This window comes from Polyodon spathula, chromosome 42 (assembly GCF_017654505.1).
Source record: "Polyodon spathula isolate WHYD16114869_AA chromosome 42, ASM1765450v1, whole genome shotgun sequence".
Lineage (NCBI taxonomy): Eukaryota > Metazoa > Chordata > Actinopteri > Acipenseriformes > Polyodontidae > Polyodon > Polyodon spathula.
In genome coordinates, this window is record NC_054575.1 from 3130470 (window position 1) to 3150545 (window position 20076).

At 46.3% G+C, this 20076-nt stretch overlaps 2 protein-coding genes across 2 annotated transcripts; both read left to right on the plus strand.

The window, feature by feature from the left end:
- Positions 1-4376: 4376 nt before the first annotated feature.
- On the plus strand, positions 4377-7089 carry elob (elongin B; the record flags this gene model as incomplete). The annotated part of the gene is made up of 3 exons (XM_041236756.1): positions 4377-4517; positions 5313-5421; positions 6552-7089. Coding segments are annotated over 3 exons (363 nt in total), but the record flags the coding sequence as incomplete, so codon positions are not given.
- A 2405-nt stretch (positions 7090-9494) lies between these two features.
- On the plus strand, positions 9495-17174 carry armc5 (armadillo repeat containing 5). The gene is made up of 8 exons (XM_041236757.1): positions 9495-10019; positions 10153-10183; positions 11257-11364; positions 11790-12648; positions 13282-14891; positions 15066-15198; positions 15653-15698; positions 16058-17174. Exons 1-8 carry the CDS (start codon positions 9636-9638, stop codon positions 16967-16969), a joined length of 4083 nt encoding a protein of 1360 aa, XP_041092691.1. The 5' UTR covers positions 9495-9635; the 3' UTR covers positions 16970-17174.
- Positions 17175-20076: the final 2902 nt, after the last annotated feature.

A 20076-nucleotide genomic window follows, 5' to 3' on the forward strand; every position in this document is an offset into this window, starting at 1 on the left:
ACCAGACCTCTCTGTGCTTTACAATGCTTCCCTATGCTTTACCAGACCTCTCTGTGCTTTACAATGCTTCCCTATGCTTTACCAGACCTCTCTGTGCTTTACAATGCTTCCCTATGCTTTACCAGACCTCTCTGTGCTTTACAATGCTTCCCTATGCTTTACCACCACCTCTCTGTGCTTTACAATGCTTCCCTATGCTTTACCAGACCTCTTCTGTGCTTTACAATGCTTCCCTATGCTTTACCAGACCTCTCTGTGCTTTACAATGCTTCCCTATGCTTTACCAGACCTCTCTGTGCTTTACAATGCTTCCCTATGCTTTACCAGACCTCTCTGTGCTTTACAATGCTTCCCTATGCTTTACCAGACCTCTCTGTGCTTTACAATGCTTCCCTATGCTTGAACGAAATGCGGAGAGACACTAAAATGTTCGAATGTGGGACCGAATGGTCTGGATAGGACCCACGAAATGTTACTGAAGGGATACGAAACTGGTCACGAGAACACGAATGTTACGAAGGATACAAAATGAGACACGAATAATAAATGTGACAAGACACGACCAATGACACCTCATACCCCCAATCAAATTTCTGTGCTTTTACTGTGGAGAAACTTTCATGAGGGTTAGTTTACCATGTTAACTGCACAGCCACAAAGTAGCCCCTATAAAAGCAAGGCAAAGTGCACAGGTAAAGCGTGTCACAAAATAATAATAACAATAACCATAACAATAACAATAACAATAATAAGGTGCGTTTGATCCAACTTCAACACACAACTGTATCAATAACACAAATGTCACCTCTCACTTTCGCGTGGCTTATTCAACAGTATAAATTAATAAAAACGCACTCATTCATTTATTAAAAGTACAACACAGTTGCAGTTTGAAGTCTTGCGGGTTTCAATACGTCGCAATTTGTTGTCATTGTTCGCCAAAAAAGCCTTTCAACGTATTTTTTACAACAATATTTGTCGTTTCGATGTTACGTGTGGCGAAATAACAGATAATGTTACTATTGTTATCGTTGTTATTATCTTACCTGTCGACTCGGCTTGTTAAACTGAAGATTTTAACCGTCTCTTCTCAAGAAAAAAATAAAAATAAATGAAATCTTAAATCTTCTACTGAAGTTTAAACAACACCGCCGCCGGCAAACGTATTAAAAAACACCGACTCTAAAGTTTATCGGTTTCAATGAAACAACAAGGTCCCTTATTTATTGATTTATTTGTTTGTTTGTTTGTTTAGTTTTATTTAAACGTTTATTTTGCCTCAAGTCTGAGCGGGTGACGTGCTCGAGCTCTCTCGCGCGCTCCCGCGTCTCCAGCGGCTCCTCCTCGCGCCAAAAAACGAACTTTTTTTCCCGCCCCTTTAAAAAAAAAAAAAAAAAAAAAAAAAAAAAAAAAAACTTTCACTTTCCATTGACCCAATTGTATTTTTTTTTTCAAACCACGCCTTTAATTTTTTGACGTCACCAGACGCCCCTCCCTTTCGCTCTTAACATTGAACCGTAACGGCTCCTTTTGGCCACGCCCTCCCTAGATCTCTCCCCGCCCACCAGACCGGAGCCACTCCCCCCCCGGTAAACGGCAACTGAAACTCAAACCACGCCCCTAAAGCCGCGGGCCACGCCCCTCTCTTAAAAGGGACAGTGTCTTATTTTTTTTTTTTTTTTTTTTTTTTTACACCAGTAGGGAAAGGCTGCTAGATCTCTGCTGGCTTTATCGCCAAAAGTCACTTTAAAAATAGCCCAGTTGTTTGTTTTAATTGAAAGCAAGCTTATTATTAACATGCATAAAAAAAAAACAATCAAAAGAGCTTTCCTAAGAAAAGATAGCTGGTATAAATTTGATAAAAACTACAAGCCCCAGTATAGCTCACCCACACGCCTCTATAAACAAACTTCCTAAGGAAGGTCTGAAGGGACAAATCAACATTCATGCCAGACCAGCAACCCAAATACTGCGTGATCCCTTTCTTGAAATACTAATACATCCCAAAACAACATTGCAAACATGAAAACAGTTTCAATTTTTTTTTTTTTTTTTTTAAAGGTATACCACTAATCCAATTGCATTATAAACCCGCGGCTCATGAATATTTAAAAAAGCCCAAAAACCCGCGGACACGGCAACTCTGCAGCATCTAGTTGCAAGTTTGCAAAAATAATGTTCCTAAACTAAAAACTATAACCACAACAGATCGAGTAAGAGAGAAAAATAAATAAATAAATAAATAAAAAAAGAAAAAAGTAAGTTTACCATTGGTATCTCGTTTCAATTTTAGGATCTCTCCTGCCTGCAGCCTTTTTTTTTTTTTTTTTTGGTCAGTTGGTTTCCAAAGGGAAGCGGGAGGATAATGACAAGACGCAGTCACGCGTGGGACCCTGGAGACCTCCTGGCTCCCCCGAAAAAAATTAATATAATAATAATAAACAACAATAGACGTCTGCTTTTAGAAAATCCTACAGTAACCTAAAAAAAAAAAAAAAAAAGCACGAATAAAAGAGAAAGAGAGTAAATCTTTTGAGCTCAAGGGGATGAAACAGCTAAGGGATGAATGAAAGATATTTCGGGTGCATTGTGTGGAAATAAGAGGATTTAAAAGTCGAGTTTTTGTTCCCCTTTAGAGAGATAGTAATGGTGGGTTTGCGTGTAAATATAATAATAATATAATAATAATATATTATATTCTTACTTTACCAACGTGGTGAATGACACTGAAAACAAATCTTTTTAAAATAATGACGATTTTTTTCAAGCAATTTTTTGTTTTGCTTTTAAGGGCGATTCTTTGTAAATAAAAAAAAAATCGAACGACAGAAACAACAACGATAGCTTGCTGTATTTGTGTATGTATAATATATATAATATATATTATATATATATAGAGAGATGAGAGATTCATTTCCCTACTATTATTATATATTATTATTATTATTTAGGTTTTTCTAAACGCACCCCGAGATTTTTTTTTTGGGCCTCAAAAAAAGGGCAAGGGACTGTTATCGTGCTGACAATTGCAGACAAAAGTAATGTTTTTAATACTTAAATTTTGCATCTTTTGCAAAGATTGTCTAACTTTGATACTTGTGAAAAACTACAGCAAACACAATTAACATTACGTACGTGCGCACTCCTGATATCTAATGACAGAATTAGCGAAATACTGTCTTATAAAAACATAATATTATAGATGATAACATATAGATCTAAATACTATCTATCTATCTATCTATCATATCTATATATATATATATACTTACACATATAATATATATATATATATATATATATATATATATATATATATATATGTGTGTGTGTGTGTGTATATATATATATATATATCTTATATATATATATATATCAGGACTCATACACAGATAATATAGAGGAATACTGGGTCTGCTGGAATAAATGAGAAACATATACTGCCAGTCTCTCTCTCTCTTTCTCTCTCACTCAATCACAGACACAGTACAACGATGAATTTTGCATAATCACCCCACCTATATAGAATTAACTAACTTTGCTTCATAGAGTCCAGTGAAAGCTGCTGAATAATGTTCCCTTGTTAACATATTGAATTGCACCCCCTCTATCATAGAATGAACTCCCTTGTTAACATTGCTTCATAGAGAACTCCCTCAGCCAGTGAAAGCTGCTGAATAATGTTCCCTTGTTAACATCAGCTTCATAGAGTCCAGTGAATTGCACCCCCTAACATATATAGAATGAACTCCCTCAGCTTCATAGAGTCCAGTGAAAGCTGCTGAATAATGTTCCCTTGTTAACATACTGAATTGCACCCCCTCTATATAGAATGAACTCACTCAGTTTCATAGAGTCCAGTGATCAGACACACACCCGGCACTTGAAAACACATTGGAAGTCCTTCGATCTGAATAATAAACACAGTTTGTAGCCACTGTGTGCAGGACAAGCTGCCTGCTTTCCTTCCTCTCAATCCTCAGCACCTCAACAGGTCCTGGCCTCTGTGCAGTAGGTCTGGATTTCATAGCTGGTGGTGACAGGAAGAGGCTACCATTGCAACCCAGGGCTGGACCCCACAGTGCTGGCCTTGTTAATTACTCAGAGAGACGCCAGGCCTGGTAGACTCTGATAGAGTGTGACTAGACGAGTCTGTAGGGGTGGGGTGAAGGGGTAGATTGTATCCAAGGGTACCTTTTTATAGTATTAGTAATTGCTTTCTAACCTCTCTCTCTCTGTGTCTCTCTCTCCCTCTCTTTGTCATCCTTTCTCTGCCTCCCTCCCAGCTCCGCCATACTCTCTCTCTCTGTCTCTTTGCTCTCTGTCCTCTCTCTCTCTCTCTCTCTCTCTGTCCCTTCTCTTCCCCCCCCCCCCCCCCCCAGGACGTGTTTTTGATGATTCGACGCGACAAGACGACCATTTTCACCGATGCGAAGGAGTCCACGACGGTGTACGAGCTGAAGCGCATCGTCGAGGGGATCCTGAAGAGAGCCCCCGAGGACCAGCGGCTCTACAAGGTAACCAGAGACCTCGAGAGACCCCCACACAGCCTCCACTACCGCAGAGAGCCCCAGAGAGCCCCAACTACCCTCAGAGACCCACACAGAGCCTCCACTACCCCCAGAGACCCCCACAGAGCCTCCACTACCCCCAGAGACCCCCACACAGCCTCCACTACCCCCAGAGACCCCCACACAGCCTCCACTACCCCAGAGAGCCCCAGAGAGCCCCAACTACCCTCAGAGACCCACACAGAGCCTCCACTACCCCCAGAGACCCCCACACAGGCTCCACTACCTCCAGAGACCCCCACACAGCCTCAACTACCCCGGAGAGCCTCTGCACCCCCAGGTGTAGCATTTTGCGTGATCTCGTTTTCTGTTGTGTGATCGGATGCCGAGACGGGCTTGTGGTTTTCGCCCGGGTCGTTCCCAGCACCCCCCCCCAGCCTGCAGTGTTCTGCAATGCAGGGCTGTGAGGAAACCCTGTTCTCACAATACGATGTCACGGTAGATGTGCTGGTCCTAATGACCTACTTGTAATTTATTATTATTATTATTTAATTAATGCATCCAGTCCACTCGTCTGTTGTGGCGTCATCCTCTCCCCTGTGCCGAGAGGGAGTGGGGAGAAATCCTGCCTCTCTCTCTCCCTCACCCTCTCTCCTCTCCCTCTCTGCTCTCCCCAGGTGAGCAGGTTTGGAGAGAGAGAGAGGGAGAGTAGGGAGTAGCTCTCCCCCTCTCTCTCTCTCTCCCTCTCTGTCTACTCCCTCCCCCTCTCTCTCTCTCCCTCTCTCCCCTCTCTCTCTGCAGGATGACCAGTTGCTTGATGACAGTAAGACTCTGGGGGACTGCGGCTTCACCAGCCAGACCGCCAGACCACAGGCTCCGGCCACAGTGGGCTTGGCCTTCAGAATCAACGGTGAGTCTCGGCTGACCAGCACAGCGCTCGTTCTCCTTAGGTCTTGAAAGCTTGTGGTTTTTAAATTCTTATTCCCATCCCTGTAGTAATAATAATAATAATAATAATAATAATAATAATGCTGGTTATCATCATAGGGAAGGGAATCAGACTCCCGCTGCACAGCAGTGTGATCCAGTCCTGCTTTCACTAGGAGTTTAATAATCAGACTCCCGCTGCACAGCAGTGTGATCCAGTCCTGCTTTCACTAGGAGTTTAATAATCAGACTCCCGCTGCACAGCAGTGTGATCCAGTCCTGCTTTCACTAGGAGTTTAATAATCAGACTCCCGCTGCACAGCGGTGTGATCCAGTCCTGCTTTCACTAGGAGTTTAATAATAATGCCCAGCAGTGTGATCCAGTCCTGCTTTAATAATAATAACACACCTGAGCTTGTTAGCTAGACACACTGGGGGCTGATCAAGCTGGTAGTGAAACCTGGACTGGATCACGCTGCTGTGCAATAGGAGTCTATTTCTTGTAGTTCAGCTCTAGTTTTGGGATCTAGTACCTTCATCAGCGTTACTGAAACTAAACTGACTCCAGCAGACCAGTGTTTTAGTGGGTCAGGTTATCACCCAGTCCAGGTTTCACTAGCAGCTTGATCAGCCCCCAGTGTGTCTAGCTAACAAGCTCAGGTGTGTCTTATTAAACTCCTAGTGAAAGCAGGACTGGATCACACTGCTGTGCAGCGGGAGTCTGATTATTAAACTCCTAGTGAAAGCAGGACTGGATCACACCGCTGTGCAGCGGGAGTCTGATTATTAAACTCTCCTAGTGAAAGCAGGACTGGATCACACTGCTGTGCAGCGGGAGTCTGATTATTAAACTCCTAGTGAAAGCAGGACTGGATCACACTGCTGTGCAGCGGGAGTCTGATTATTAAACTCCTAGTGAAAGCAGGACTGGATCACACTGCTGTGCAGCGGGAGTCTGATTATTAAACTCCTAGTGAAAGCAGGACTGGATCACACCGCTGTGCAGCGGGAGTCTGATTATTAAACTCCTAGTGAAAGCAGGACTGGATCACACCGCTGTGCAGCGGGAGTCTGATCCCCATCCCCGCTTGTTCTCTCCCTCCTCCTTTGCAGACGATGCTTTCGAGCCGCTCAGAGTGGACTCGTTCTCCAGCCCTCCAGAGCTCCCAGATGTGATGAAGCCGCAGGATTCTGGGAGCAGCACCAACGAACAGGCCGTGCAGTGAAGGAGGAGAACGAGGGAACGAGAGAGAGAGAGAGAGAGAGAGAGAGAGAGAGAGAGAGAGTGTGTGGGGGCAACACACATCTTGATACCCACCTACAGCCCCTCTCTCCTCACAAACACACAAACACACACACATACTCTCATATGTAATAGTGCACTGATATGAGTCCACAGCAAGTTGTGTGTTAAGGAATTTTTTGTTCTAGGGGTATATATTGTTTTTGTACATTATTTTCGTTTTTTTTTTCTTAATTCTTTATATATATGTAATTTCCCCTCTTCCACCTGCTCGCTTTTAATTTCTTCTTGATGTTTTTTTCTCAAGTTTTCCTAATACTTATACTTCCCTTCTACTTCTTGTCCGAAAAACAAAATAAATTGAATATACTAAATGAAAAAATATATAATTGCGGTAGATAACTGAAATTGGATGTGTCTGTTTCTTATCCTGTGTGTATGTCGAGTGAATCTTGTGATATTTTAGGCAGTTCTATGAAGCTGAGTGAGTTCATTCTATATAGAGGGGGTGTAATTCAATATGTTAACAAGGGAACATTATTCAGCAGCTTTCACTGGACTCTATGAAGCTGAGGGAGTTCATTCTATATAGAGGGGGTGCAATTCAATATGTTAACAAGGGAACATTATTCAGCAGCTTTCACTGGACTCTATGAAGCTGAGGGAGTTCATTCTATATAGAGGGGGTGCAATTCAATATGTTAACAAGGGAACATTATTCAGCAGCTTTCACTGGACTCTATGAAGCTGAGGGAGTTCATTCTATATAGAGGGGGTGCAATTCAATATGTTAACAAGGGAACATTATTCAGCAGCTTTCACTGGACTCTATGAAGCTGAGGGGGTTCATTCTATATAGAGGGGGTGCAATTCAATATGTTAACAAGGGAACATTATTCAGCAGCTTTCACTGGACTCTATGAAGCTGAGGGAGTTCATTCTATATAGAGGGGGTGCAATTCAATATGTTAACAAGGGAACATTATTCAGCAGCTTTCACTGGACTCTATGAAGCTGAGGGAGTTCATTCTATATAGAGGGGGTGCAATTCAATATGTTAACAAGGGAACATTATTCAGCAGCTTTCACTGGACTCTATGAAGCTGAGGGAGTTCATTCTATATAGAGGGGGTGCAATTCAATATGTTAACAAGGGAACATTATTCAGCAGCTTTCACTGGACTCTATGAAGCTGAGGGAGTTCATTCTATATAGAGGGGGTGCAATTCAATATGTTAACAAGGGAACATTATTCAGCAGCTTTCACTGGACTCTATGAAGCTGAGGGAGTTCATTCTATATAGAGGGGGTGCAATTCAATATGTTAACAAGGGAACATTATTCAGCAGCTTTCACTGGACTCTATGAAGCTGAGGGAGTTCATTCTATATAGAGGGGGTGCAATTCAATATGTTAACAAGGGAACATTATTCAGCAGCTTTCACTGGACTCTATGAAGCTGAGGGAGTTCATTCTATATAGAGGGGGTGCAATTCAATATGTTAACAAGGGAACATTATTCAGCAGCTTTCACTGGACTCTATGAAGCTGAGGGAGTTCATTCTATATAGAGGGGGTGCAATTCAATATGTTAACAAGGGAACATTATTCAGCAGCTTTAAATTAAATAATTTAGCGATCAGTTGGAACGGAAACCTGCACAAGCTCTCATGGACCGGTCCTTATTTTTAATTGAACAAGTTAACTTGTTCTTCAGAAAAGGATCGGGGCTGGCCAGAGGGCACGGCGGGTCAGCAGCCAGAGGGCAGCATACACTGAATTCCAGCTGAAAAGCAAGGCGCTGTATAGCGAGTGGGCTGACTGCTCAAAAACATACCGGGACTAGGAAATTAAAAATACATGAAAAATAAATAAATAAATAAATAAATCCATACTGTTTACTTGAAAAGTATGATTGCCCATTTCAGTATCAGACTTGATACGATGGTTAGCCACACACACATTTTTGTATATGTGTGTGTGTGTGTGTGTGTGTGTATGTGTATATATATATATATATATATATATATATATATATATATATATATATGAAATTGCAGTGTACAAAATTGAAGGCATATGAATGAAATGTTTTAAAGGGTTTTTAAAATATGTGAAGTTTAAAAAGTTTTTCATTTGTGGCACGTAATTTTATATGTTGTGTGTGTGTGTGTGTGTGTGTGTGTGTGTGTGTGTGTGTGTGTGTTTATATATATATACACACACTACATAAAAAGGGGGTACAATAAATAGTGTTTTGTAGATGTCTAGTTACATAATTATATTTTGTCAACCGGCAATAAACGTAAATAAAACCGCAACAGATCACTAGAAAGCACAGTTTCGAACAACAAGGGGTTACCTTGGATTTGCAGACAGCTCGGCTGTACCCAATCACAGCACAACACCTCGCTTAACACGCTGCGCAGCTTGACAGACACCGTGCAATACATGCATGCAAGCGTTGCTAAGGGGCTGCGGTCTGCACGGTGATATTAAGTCGGGTAGAAATACTTTTGCGTTTATACATGCGAGTGGTATTTAATATTTTACCGCAATCGGTAAAAAAAAAAAAAAAAAAAAAAACAGCTTTCGTATCTTACAAATAAACACAGACTCGAAGCTTGCTGTGCTGGCCCAGCTGTAGTTCACTTGCAGCCTAAAAACAAAAGACTACAAATCCCAGAACGCTTTGCGTGCGAGCAGGGTGAGGTGGCTCCCCCGCCGCTCTCTGGGAGTTGTAGTCCGTCAGCAGCACTCTCCCCGCCACTGTCTAGAAAAACAAGACCTCGGACTACAAACCCCAGAAGGCACCGCGGAGACCGCCGGTTATATATAGATATACACAAGGCAGCGGAGGGTGGCTGCGTGGAGGTGGGGGGTGAAGCTCGTCACCCTTAGCAACGCGCTCGGAAAAATAAAATAAAATAAAATACAATAAAATAACAGTAAAGATGGCTTCGGCGAAAGCGGCGGGGAGCCACTGCTCTCCCAACCCGGCCGCCGGGGAGTCGCTCACTTGGTGCCTGTCTCAGCTGGGGAAAGCGGCCAGGTCTGAAGCCGGCGGCGGCGGCGGAGCGGCGGCGGCGGGCGGGGGCGGCGGAGCGGCGGATCCACCGCCGCCGCCGCCGCCTCCTCTCTCGAGCCTGACGCAGGCGCTCGTCGCCATCCGCACGCGGCACATCAAAGCCCGCGGCGGGATCGCGCGGTACCGGGCGCGAGGGGGGCTCCGCCCCTTGCTCGCGCTCATCGCTCGCGCTCAGCGCGCCAAGAAGACTCTCGACCTGAGTCTCAGCATCCTGGGAAACTGCTGCACGGAGGCGGAGACGCGGGCGGAGGTAGCGCCGCAAAACTGAAACGATACGCCGTTAAAAGCTTAAACACCAACCGGGGGGGCTGCTTCCGTGTCTCTCATCTCTCTCTCTCTCTCTCTCTCTCTCTCTCTCTCTCTCTCTCTCTCTCGTTTTAAAGGTGCGGAGGCTCGGAGGGATCCCCTCTCTCGGTGAGTTCAGTTGTTGTTGTTTGAGGAATGGTACGGGGGGGGGGGATGGAAAGAGCAGAATACAAGATAGCAGCATAATACATGAAATAGTGCATTAAATACAGTGGAAAGAGCAGAATACAGGATAGCAGCATAATACATGAAACAGTGCATTAAATACAGTGGAAAGAGCAGAATACAGGATAGCAGCATAATACATGAAATAGTGCATTAAATACAGTGGAAAGAGCAGAATACAGGATAGCAGCATAATACATGAAATAGTGCATTAAATACAGTGGAAAGAGCAGAATACAGGATAGCAGCAGAATACATGAAATAGTGCATTAAATACAGTGGAAAGAGCAGAATACAGGATAGCAGCATAATACATGAAATAGTGCATTAAATACAGTGGAAAGAGCAGAATACAGGATAGCAGCAGAATACATGAAATAGTGCATTAAATACAGTGGAAAGAGCAGAATACAGGATAGCAGCAGAATACATGAAATAGTGCATTAAATACAGTGGAAAGAGCAGAATACAAGATAGCAGCAGAATACATGAAATAGTGCATTAAATACAGTGGAAAGAGCAGAATACAGGATAGCAGCAGAATACATGAAATAGTGCATTAAATACAGTGGAAAGAGCAGAATACAGGATAGCAGCATAATACATGAAATAGTGCATTAAATACAGTGGAAAGAGCAGAATACAGGATAGCAGCAGAATACATGAAATAGTGCATTAAATACAGTGGAAAGAGCAGAATACAGGATAGCAGCAGAATACATGAAATAGTGCATTAAATACAGTGGAAAGAGCAGAATACATGAAATAGTGCATTAAATACAGCAGTGTGATCCAGTCCTGCTTTCACTAGGAGTTTAATAATAAGACTCCCGCTGCACAGCAGTGTGATCCAGTCCTGCTTTCACTAGGAGTTTAATAATCAGACACACCTGAGCTTGTTAGCTAGACACACTGGGGGCTGATCAAGCTGGTAGTGAAACCTGGACTGGATCACGCTGCTGTGCAATGGGAGTCTAGTTTCCGAGCCGGGGGCTGACCTCGCTGCTGTGTTCCAGTGTCTGTGATGAAGGTGGTCGGTGTGGAGAGTGTCCAGAACAGGGTGGCTCGAGCCCTGGGGAACCTGGCCATCGACCCGGAGAACTCGGCTCTGATCCACGAGATGGGTAAGAAACACACAACCCAGTCTCCTGTACACCACTATACCCCCTCTCTTGCCCTCTCTTTTCTGCCCTCGTTCTCCTCTCTGCTCTCCCTCCTCTGTCCCCTCTTTTCTGTCCCCTCTTTCGTTTCACATTATGATTCTTTTCCAAAGTGTTTCTAAAATGACTAACCCTCTCTCTGCCTCTCTCCTCTCCCCTCTCTCCCCTCCCTCTCCCCTCTCTCCTCTCTCCTCATCTGCTCTCCCTCCTCATCTCTCCCCCTCTCATCCTCTCCCTCTTACCCTCTCTCCCTTCTCTTCTACCCTCTCTCTCCTCTCCCCCTCTTTTCTCTCCCCTCTCTCGTTTCACATTACGATTATCCAAAGTGTTTCTAAAATGACTAACCCTCTCGCTGCCTCTCTGTCCTTCCCGCTCCCCTCTCTCCCTAGGCGCTATTCCTCCCCTCCTCAGCACACTCTCCTCCTCCCAGGACCCCGAATGCCTGCACTCTGTCCTCAGGGCTGTCCGAAACCTGAGCGATACTCCTCGCCACCGCCTCTTCCTCCTCTCCCGGGGGGCCCTCCCCCTCCTCCTCTCTCTCTGCACCCCGGAGACCCCTCCAAACACTGCCCAGGCCTCCCTCCGCGCCCTGGCCGAGCTCACCAGGGGCTGCTCCGCTGAGTGTGCCCAGGAGCTCTCCCGAAACTCGGCCTTGGCCAAACTTGGGGCCCTGGCATTGTCCCCAGAGCTGGGCTCTGGGGTGGGGGAGTGGAGCCTCAGGGTGCTCTGCAACGCCTGCCTGCAGGGGAGCCTGAGGCCCTCTGTGGGTTCGGCTGGGGTGGTACCCCGAATCGTGGAGGGGATCAGAAAAGGGGACCCTGGGAAATCGGCCCACTTGGTCCGGGCCCTTTGTCTATGCTGCAGGGAAGCTGTGAATCGAAACAAAGTTCGGGAGGCCGGGGGGCTAGAGCTGTTGGTCAGCCTGCTCTCCCAGTCCACTTTCCAGTCCCATTCCCAGTACAGACTGGTGCTCTTCGCTTTCCTGGACTTCATCTACGACGACTCTGCCCTCGAGGCTCTCCAGGGGGCGGGGCTGGTCCCACTGTTGATCTCCCGATTGGTGGAGCTGGCCCAGTGGGCGGGGCTCGACGCGGGCCCTGGGGAGGCCAAGGGGGCGGAGCCTGAGGAGACAGAAGGGGAGGAGTCTGGGCTGCTGTACACGCCCTCTTTCGATTTCCCGTTGGAAAGGGCGGCCATGAGAGACCGAGCCTCAGAAAGTCAAGGCTCTTCCAGCTTCCTCAGCCTCAGGTTATTATTATTATTATTACTTTCACTGGACTCTATGAAGCTGAGGGAGTTCATTCTATATAGAGGGGGTGCAATTCAATATGTTAACAAGGGAACATTGTTCAGCAGCTTTCACTGGACTCTATGAAGCTGAGGGAGTTCATTCTATATAGAGGGGGTGCAATTCAATATGTTAACAAGGGAACATTATTCAGCAGCTTTCACTGGACTCTATGAAGCTGAGGGAGTTCATTCTATATAGAGGGGGTGCAATTCAATATGTTAACAAGGGAACATTATTCAGCAGCTTTCACTGGACTCTATGAAGCTGAGGGAGTTCATTCTATATAGAGGGGGTGCAATTCAATATGTTAACAAGGGAACATTATTCAGCAGCTTTCACTGGACTCTATGAAGCTGAGGGAGTTCATTCTATATAGAGGGGGTGCAATTCAATATGTTAACAAGGGAACATTATTCAGCAGCTTTCACTGCACTCTATGAAGCTGAGGGAGTTCATTCTATATAGAGGGGGTGCAATTCAATGGCAAAAGTTTCCGCTAGAAGTCTTTCTCAGTGTCTTCAGTGTCAACTCAATGATTTCTAATGGAAACATCTCTCCATTGAAATTTTTCTCCTGTTCTGTCCCACCAGGACCTGGCTGATCTCTGAAGGCTACATCGCCAGTCCAGGGGAGCTGTCGCCACAGTGGTCTCCAGTTGGGGGCGCTCTAGACTTGGATTGCCTGGAGGGAGGAGGAGGAGGAGAGGGGGTTGGGGAGCGCTCAGCCCGTTCCCTAAGCCCCATTCTGGGAGCCCAAAATCCTGATCAAAGCCACTCCCCTAATCCCGACACGAACACTGCACAGGAATCTCAGAGACGCAGGGAGTCGGAAGTGACAGAATTCCCGTCCCTGGGAAGACGAGGGGACACGGAGATGGACAGCCGGGGGTCAGAGGACAGGGCGGGGACGATTGGGGGGACGTCCCACCAAGTGGGGACAAGGGACAGGCCCTCCCTCGGTGTCCCAGAGGATGTGGACAGTGCCTTAAAAAACAGGAGGAGAAGGGGGAGGAGGAAGAGGGAGGGAGCAGATCTGGCGGAATTGAACCCGATTTCGTACGCAGGTTCTGGGTTTGCGAACGGTCCGGGCTGGGGTCCGGAGAAAGCCCAGGAGAGGTCCGGAGCCGGTCTGAATGCCCCCCTCTTGTTCGTGGCTTGTAATAACCCGGGCTCCCTGGAGACAGCCACGCCAGCCCCAGCCGGGACAGCGTCAGCGAGCTCCGGAGAGCCGGGTTCGAGTTCCAGGAAAGGCAGCGAAACCCTTTTCAAAACGAACCTTGTTAAAGAAGTTAAGAAGGACGACGATGTTGAAAAGTTTAACGGTTCCAAACCTCCAACCACCGACCAGCCGCCATCCTCGTCCGGTGTCCACCCCGTCCAAAAAGCGGCAGCCGGGACCCCCGCCGCGTCCCGTGAAAGACGGGACAGCCCGTCTCTTCGCTCGCTCAACGGGAGAGCCACCGCAGTCTCTCGCAGCCCTGACCTCGAAGCGGTCTGTCTGACCTCTGGTCTCGACTTCTTCCAGCCCCCCTCCAAGCGCCTCTCTGGGAACCCCGATACCCTTAAACCCTCCTTTTCCTCTCCCCGTCCTAAAACGGGACCCGACTTCTCCCCCTCCTTCCCCCTTCACCCCTCGGATAGCAGGCTCCCAGATTTGGGAATCGCCGCCAGTCCTAGAGGCGGCAGCAGCAGGCAAAAATTATGCAACCGTTACAATGCCTTGGTCCCGAGCGACTCGACGGGCGCAGAACGGGGGGCTGGCAGTGGCCAGCGCACCCCAAACTCCTCCGAAGACCAGAGACCCCAGCCCCCCGTCCTGCAAACCCCACAAGGCCGGCTCTCGCACCCCGAACCCTGGGGTCCGGACACGCCCATACTCCTCCTCCTGTCTCGTTTCTCCCAGTCCCTGGACCCCAGCCCTGTGCTGGTCACCCCCCTGGTTCTAGGGGGGCTCCTGAATTACCTCACCCTGTCGCCCGACCCCTCCCCACGTTGCTTTCGGCTCTTGGGGCGCCTGACCTGCAACCCCAACTGCCTGGAAGCCCTGGTCAGGATTTTTGGGGTGAGCCTCATCAGGACCCGGCTGGTTTTGGGGGTCCAGCCCTGGGAGAGAGGAGGAGGAGGAGGAGGAGGAGGGGAGGAAGGGAGGAGGAGGAGCAGGAGGAGGAGGAGAGAGGTGGAAGAGCGAGTCAGAGAGCTAGGTAAGGCTGCTGTTTCAGCTACTCCAGTGAGACAGCCACACGCACACGCACACGCACACACACAATGAGACTGAGACAGCCACACACACACAATGAGACTGAGACAGCCACACACACACACCATCTCTTTGTATGCATTACAGTGTTTGATCTCCCTCTCTCTCTCTATCCCAGGGATAGCTCTGCTTCGTAACCTGCGTGTGCAGTCCGAGTGTCCCTTCGGGATCGGAGCCCTCAGTCACATGCTGCTGTCGGGATCCGAGTGCGAGAGAGTGGCCTGTGCAGTCGCCCTGCCCTTTCTGTGCAGGTGAGCCACTCTCCCAGCACTGCTGCTACCTCTCTCTGTCTGACTGGGATGGGAATCAGACTCCTGTTGCACAGCAGTGTGATCCAGTCCAGGTTTCACTAGCAGCTTGATCAGCCCCCAGTGTGTCTAGCTAACAAGCTCAGGTGTGTCTGACTATTAAACTCCTAGTGAAAGCAGGACTGGATCACACTGCTGTGCAGCGGGAGTCTGATTATTAAACTCCTAGTGAAAGCAGGACTGGATCACACCGCTGTGCAGCGGGAGTCTGATTATTAAACTCCTAGTGAAAGCAGGACTGGATCACACTGCTGTGCAGCGGGAGTCTGATTATTAAACTCCTAGTGAAAGCAGGACTGGATCACACTGCTGTGCAGCGGGAGTCTGATTCCCATCCCTGATCCGTGTCTCTACATTTCTCTTGGTGAATGTAATGGTTCTGATTCAATTGCTCCAGACAGCTGTTTAATTTCTCTCTCTTCCTCTACTCTCCCCCTCTCCCTGTCATATTTCCATCCCTCCCCCTTCTCTCTATCTCCCCTCTCCCTCTCTCTCTTTCCCTCTCCATCCTCTCTTTCTCTCTCCTCTCCCTCCTCCCCTCGCTCTCCTCTTTCTCTTTCCCTCCCCCCTCTCTCCCCCTTCTCTCTCCCCTCTCTTCCTCTCCCCTCCTCCCTCTCTCTCTCTCTCTCTCTCTCTCTCTGAGAGAGAGGAATCAGTCCTCCGCTTAGTAAGGAGACGTTCGATGATTACCAAACTAGTGCCCCAGAGTTTGACCGGAATCTGTGGGAGTGGTTTGTCCTGTTTCGGTACCCCGGCAGGGGGACTAAATCCTCGGGGTCGTGGGGGGGACTTGCGGGTGTAGGGGTGGGACTCCCCTCCCCTGGAGCCCCCAAACACCCCGACCTCCTCGCACAACCTTGTCCTGCTCACAGACTCTGTCGCTACTCTACTGAGACGCCCAGACGAAATGGAAGAGGAGAGAGGAGAGGAAGGAGAAAGGGAGGTGGGACGAGAAGGGGGGGGCGCTCCCGAACCCCTGCCCCCCACTCCCTCCTCCGAAATCACGCCCCCTCCTGGTAAAAAGCCCTGCACTTCGCCCGAGGCAGAACCCCAACCTCCCTGCCTTTACTCGCAAGCCCCAGTCGACCTGGCTTTCCTATTGGACGACGGGGTGAGGGTGCCGGCCAATCGGGAAGCAGTCTCCGCCGGCTCGGAATTTTTCCGGGCGCTGTTGTCGGGCGGGTTTGCCGAAGCCAGGGACCTGGAATCTGGGGATCCCATCCCCATCCGGGAGGTCTCCCTTCAATCCTTCACCCCTGTCATGCATTACCTCCACGGCTGCTGCAGCGATAAGGGGGGCGCCGAGAGGGGGGGCTGCCCCCAGATGAGAGCGCTGGGAGCCCCTCTGACCGCCCAGCCTTTCGAGTGCACCCCTCTGGCCCACGCCATGACCGGGGCAAGCCGGTTCCTTCTCCCTGACTTTCAGGCTCTCCTGGAAGGGATGCTGGATCTGGGGAGTAGGTCGGGCGATGATCGTAGCGATCGCTGCCTCGGGGCCGTCTCTGTGGGTTTGGGGGTGCTCCCCTCCCTCTACAGGTTCTCCCGGATGCATCACTACCCCGCTTTGGGGCGCAGGTGCCTGCGGTTCCTGTTTTTGGGGTCCCCCTCGCTCGGGGAGGCTGGGTCCTGCCTGGCTGAGCTCTACAGGGAGTGCGACGCTCCTGCAAGGCTGAACCAGGAGATTGAGGAGCTGGTGAGAGAGGCGCTGAGGTGACAGGCAGGCAGGCAGCATAGGAACTGCACACACACACACGAAGACAGACAGACAGACAGATATTTTGTAAGGAAAACCAAAACTCTTACGAAAAGTTTTGCATCCCTTAGAATTTAAGGATTGGGACATTAGAAAAAAAAATATATATATATATATATATATGTATATATAAAACATGAACATAATTTAGATATATTATTTAATGTCATGTAATCGCAGTATCTCTGGAAAATTACAAAGCGCTGGTGTTAACAAGGGAACATTATGCAGCAGCTTTCACTGGACTCTATGAAGCTGAGGGAGTTCATTCTATATAGAGGGGTGCAATTCAATATGTTAACAAGGGAACATTATTCAGCAGCTTTCACTGGACTCTATGAAGCTGAGGGAGTTCATTCTATATAGAGGGGGTGCAATTCAATATGTTAACAAGGGAACATTATTCAGCAGCTTTCACTGGACTCTATGAAGCTGAGGGAGTTCATTCTATATAGAGGGGGTGCAATTCAATATGTTAACAAGGGAACATTATTCAGCAGCTTTCACTGGACTCAATGAAGCTGAGGGAGTTCATTCTATATAGAGGGGGTGCAATTCAATATGTTAACAAGGGAACATTATTCAGCAGCTTTCACTGGACTCTATGAAGCGGAGTTCATTCTATATAGAGGGGGAGGATGCAGAACTTCTATGGCCAGAGCTGTTTGTATATAAATATATAATGTATTCATACTGAAAATATGTACATATTAGAAGTACCATGAGGTGTTGGGTACACTGTTAGAAGGTAAATATAATTTAGAGAGAAACGTCTCCCATGTTAAATTGAACAACCACTGAAAATAAAAACAGTGTCTACCCAAACTCAACATTTGCTGTGTCTTTAATCATCGCTGTCTGAAAAAAAAACATACACTGGCAATCCCATTACAATAGCAAGCTTGGATCAGAGGTGAGAGAACGGATTTTAAAGATGGTCAGCGCTCCTTTAAAGGGAGGGGCCGGTGATCCTGTTAATAAAGCTAATAAGAGGTGAGAGAATGGATTTTAAAGATGGTCAGCGCTCCTTTAAAGGGAGGGGCCGGTGATCCTGTTAATAAAGCTAATAAGAGGTGAGAGAATGGATTTTAAAGATGGTCAGCGCTCCTTTAAAGGGAGGGGCCAGTGATCCTGTTAATAAAGCTAATAAGAGGTGAGAGAATGGATTTTAAAGATGGTCAGCGCTCCTTTAAAGGGAGGGGCCGGTGATCCTGTTAATAAAGCTAATAAGAGGTGAGAGAATGGATTTTAAAGATGGTCAGCGCTCCTTTAAAGGGAGGGGTCAGTGATCATGTTAATAAAGCTAATAAGAGGTGAGAGAATGGATTTTAAAGATGGTCAGCGCTCCTGTAAAGGGAGGGGCCAGTGATCCTGTTAATAAAGCTAATAAGAGGTGAGAGAATGGATTTTAAAGATGGTCAGCGCTCCTGTAAAGGGAGGGGCCGGTGATCCTGTTAATAAAGCTAATAAGAGGTGAGAGAATGGATTTTAAAGATGGTCAGCGCTCCTGTAAAGGGAGGGGTCAGTGATCCTGTTAATAAAGCTAATAAGAGGTGAGAGAATGGATTTTAAAGATGGTCAGCGCTCCTTTAAAGGGAGGGGCCAGTGATCCTGTTAATAAAGCTAATAAGAGGTGAGAGAATGGATTTTAAAGATGGTCAGCGCTCCTTTAAAGGGAGGGGCCAGTGATCCTGTTAATAAAGCTAATAAGAGGTGAGAGAATGGATTTTAAAGATGGTCAGCGCTCCTGTAAAGGGAGGGGTCAGTGATCCTGTTAATAAAGCTAATAAGAGGTGAGAGAATGGATTTTAAAGATGGTCAGCGCTCCTGTAAAGGGAGGGGCCAGTGATCCTGTTAATAAAGCTAATAAGAGGTGAGAGAATGGATTTTAAAGATGGTCAGCGCTCCTTTAAAGGGAGGGGCCAGTGATCCTGTTAATAAAGCTAATAAGAGGTGAGAGAATGGATTTTAAAGAAGTTGATTTTTTCCATTCAGAGCTGGAAAAAGGACTTGCAGTCTTTAATGTTCTCTTATAATTGATTTTGTAATTAGTTATTCATGTTTGTGTTCCTAGAGACGCACACACAGATGCACATAGACGAACGCACACAGTGAGTGTGTATGTGTGTGTATGTATATATATATACTATATTATATATATATATATATAAAAGCATGCTTCTTTATTCTTTATTTTAAATGACACAAATGGTAGTTCTTTAATGCAATAGATAGAAATGATGAAATCTCCCTTACAGACTGTTTTGTTGGGGACATTTTTTGTCACTAAAATATCTTGGAAAGAAAGAGAGAAAGACTATTTGGTGGAAAATGTGTAGAAGCAAGCTGCAATATAATTAAAGTTTTCATAAAGTTTCTATAAAAATAAATATAGAAAATAAAGTTTCTATCTGTCCAGCACCTTAGGGGACCTTATCAATGAATATATATATATATAGATATATATATACTATTTTATATTATATGCTATTACTTTGATAGTCAGATTTTTTATTCATGTTTTATTTTATTTCACTGCTACTGTGTGTATTTTAAAACATTAAACTTAATAATAATAATAATAGTTTACTATTTCTAGCCCTTTCCCTCCCCTGCTAGACTCTGCTGCCCTCTAGCGAATCTAAAAAATATATCATGTTTGTTCTGAAAACCATTTCTTTCTGCTGTATTTCCTTTGTCCACCAGGGGGCGAAATAATAAAAGCAATAATAAGAATAAGAATAATACAAAACAAGCTTTTTGGTAAAGTTTCAAGATTTTTATTTTTTATTGACAGCCTTAAAAGCGGACACAAGTTTGAGAAACATTTAAAAATTATAAATTTAAAAAACGGATGAGTAAACATAATTTGAAATATAGGTGGTAAGATGTATACTCTAGCCCTGCATTAGAATTACCCTTTGGACAAAAAAAAAAAAAACATTAAATATGATCAAGACTGAAATTGGACTTAAAAACTACAGCTCCCAGCATGCCTCCACACTTGAAGCAACTGCAGAGGGATGATGGGAGCTGTAGTTCTGAAGAAGTGTCGTTAGCAAATAACC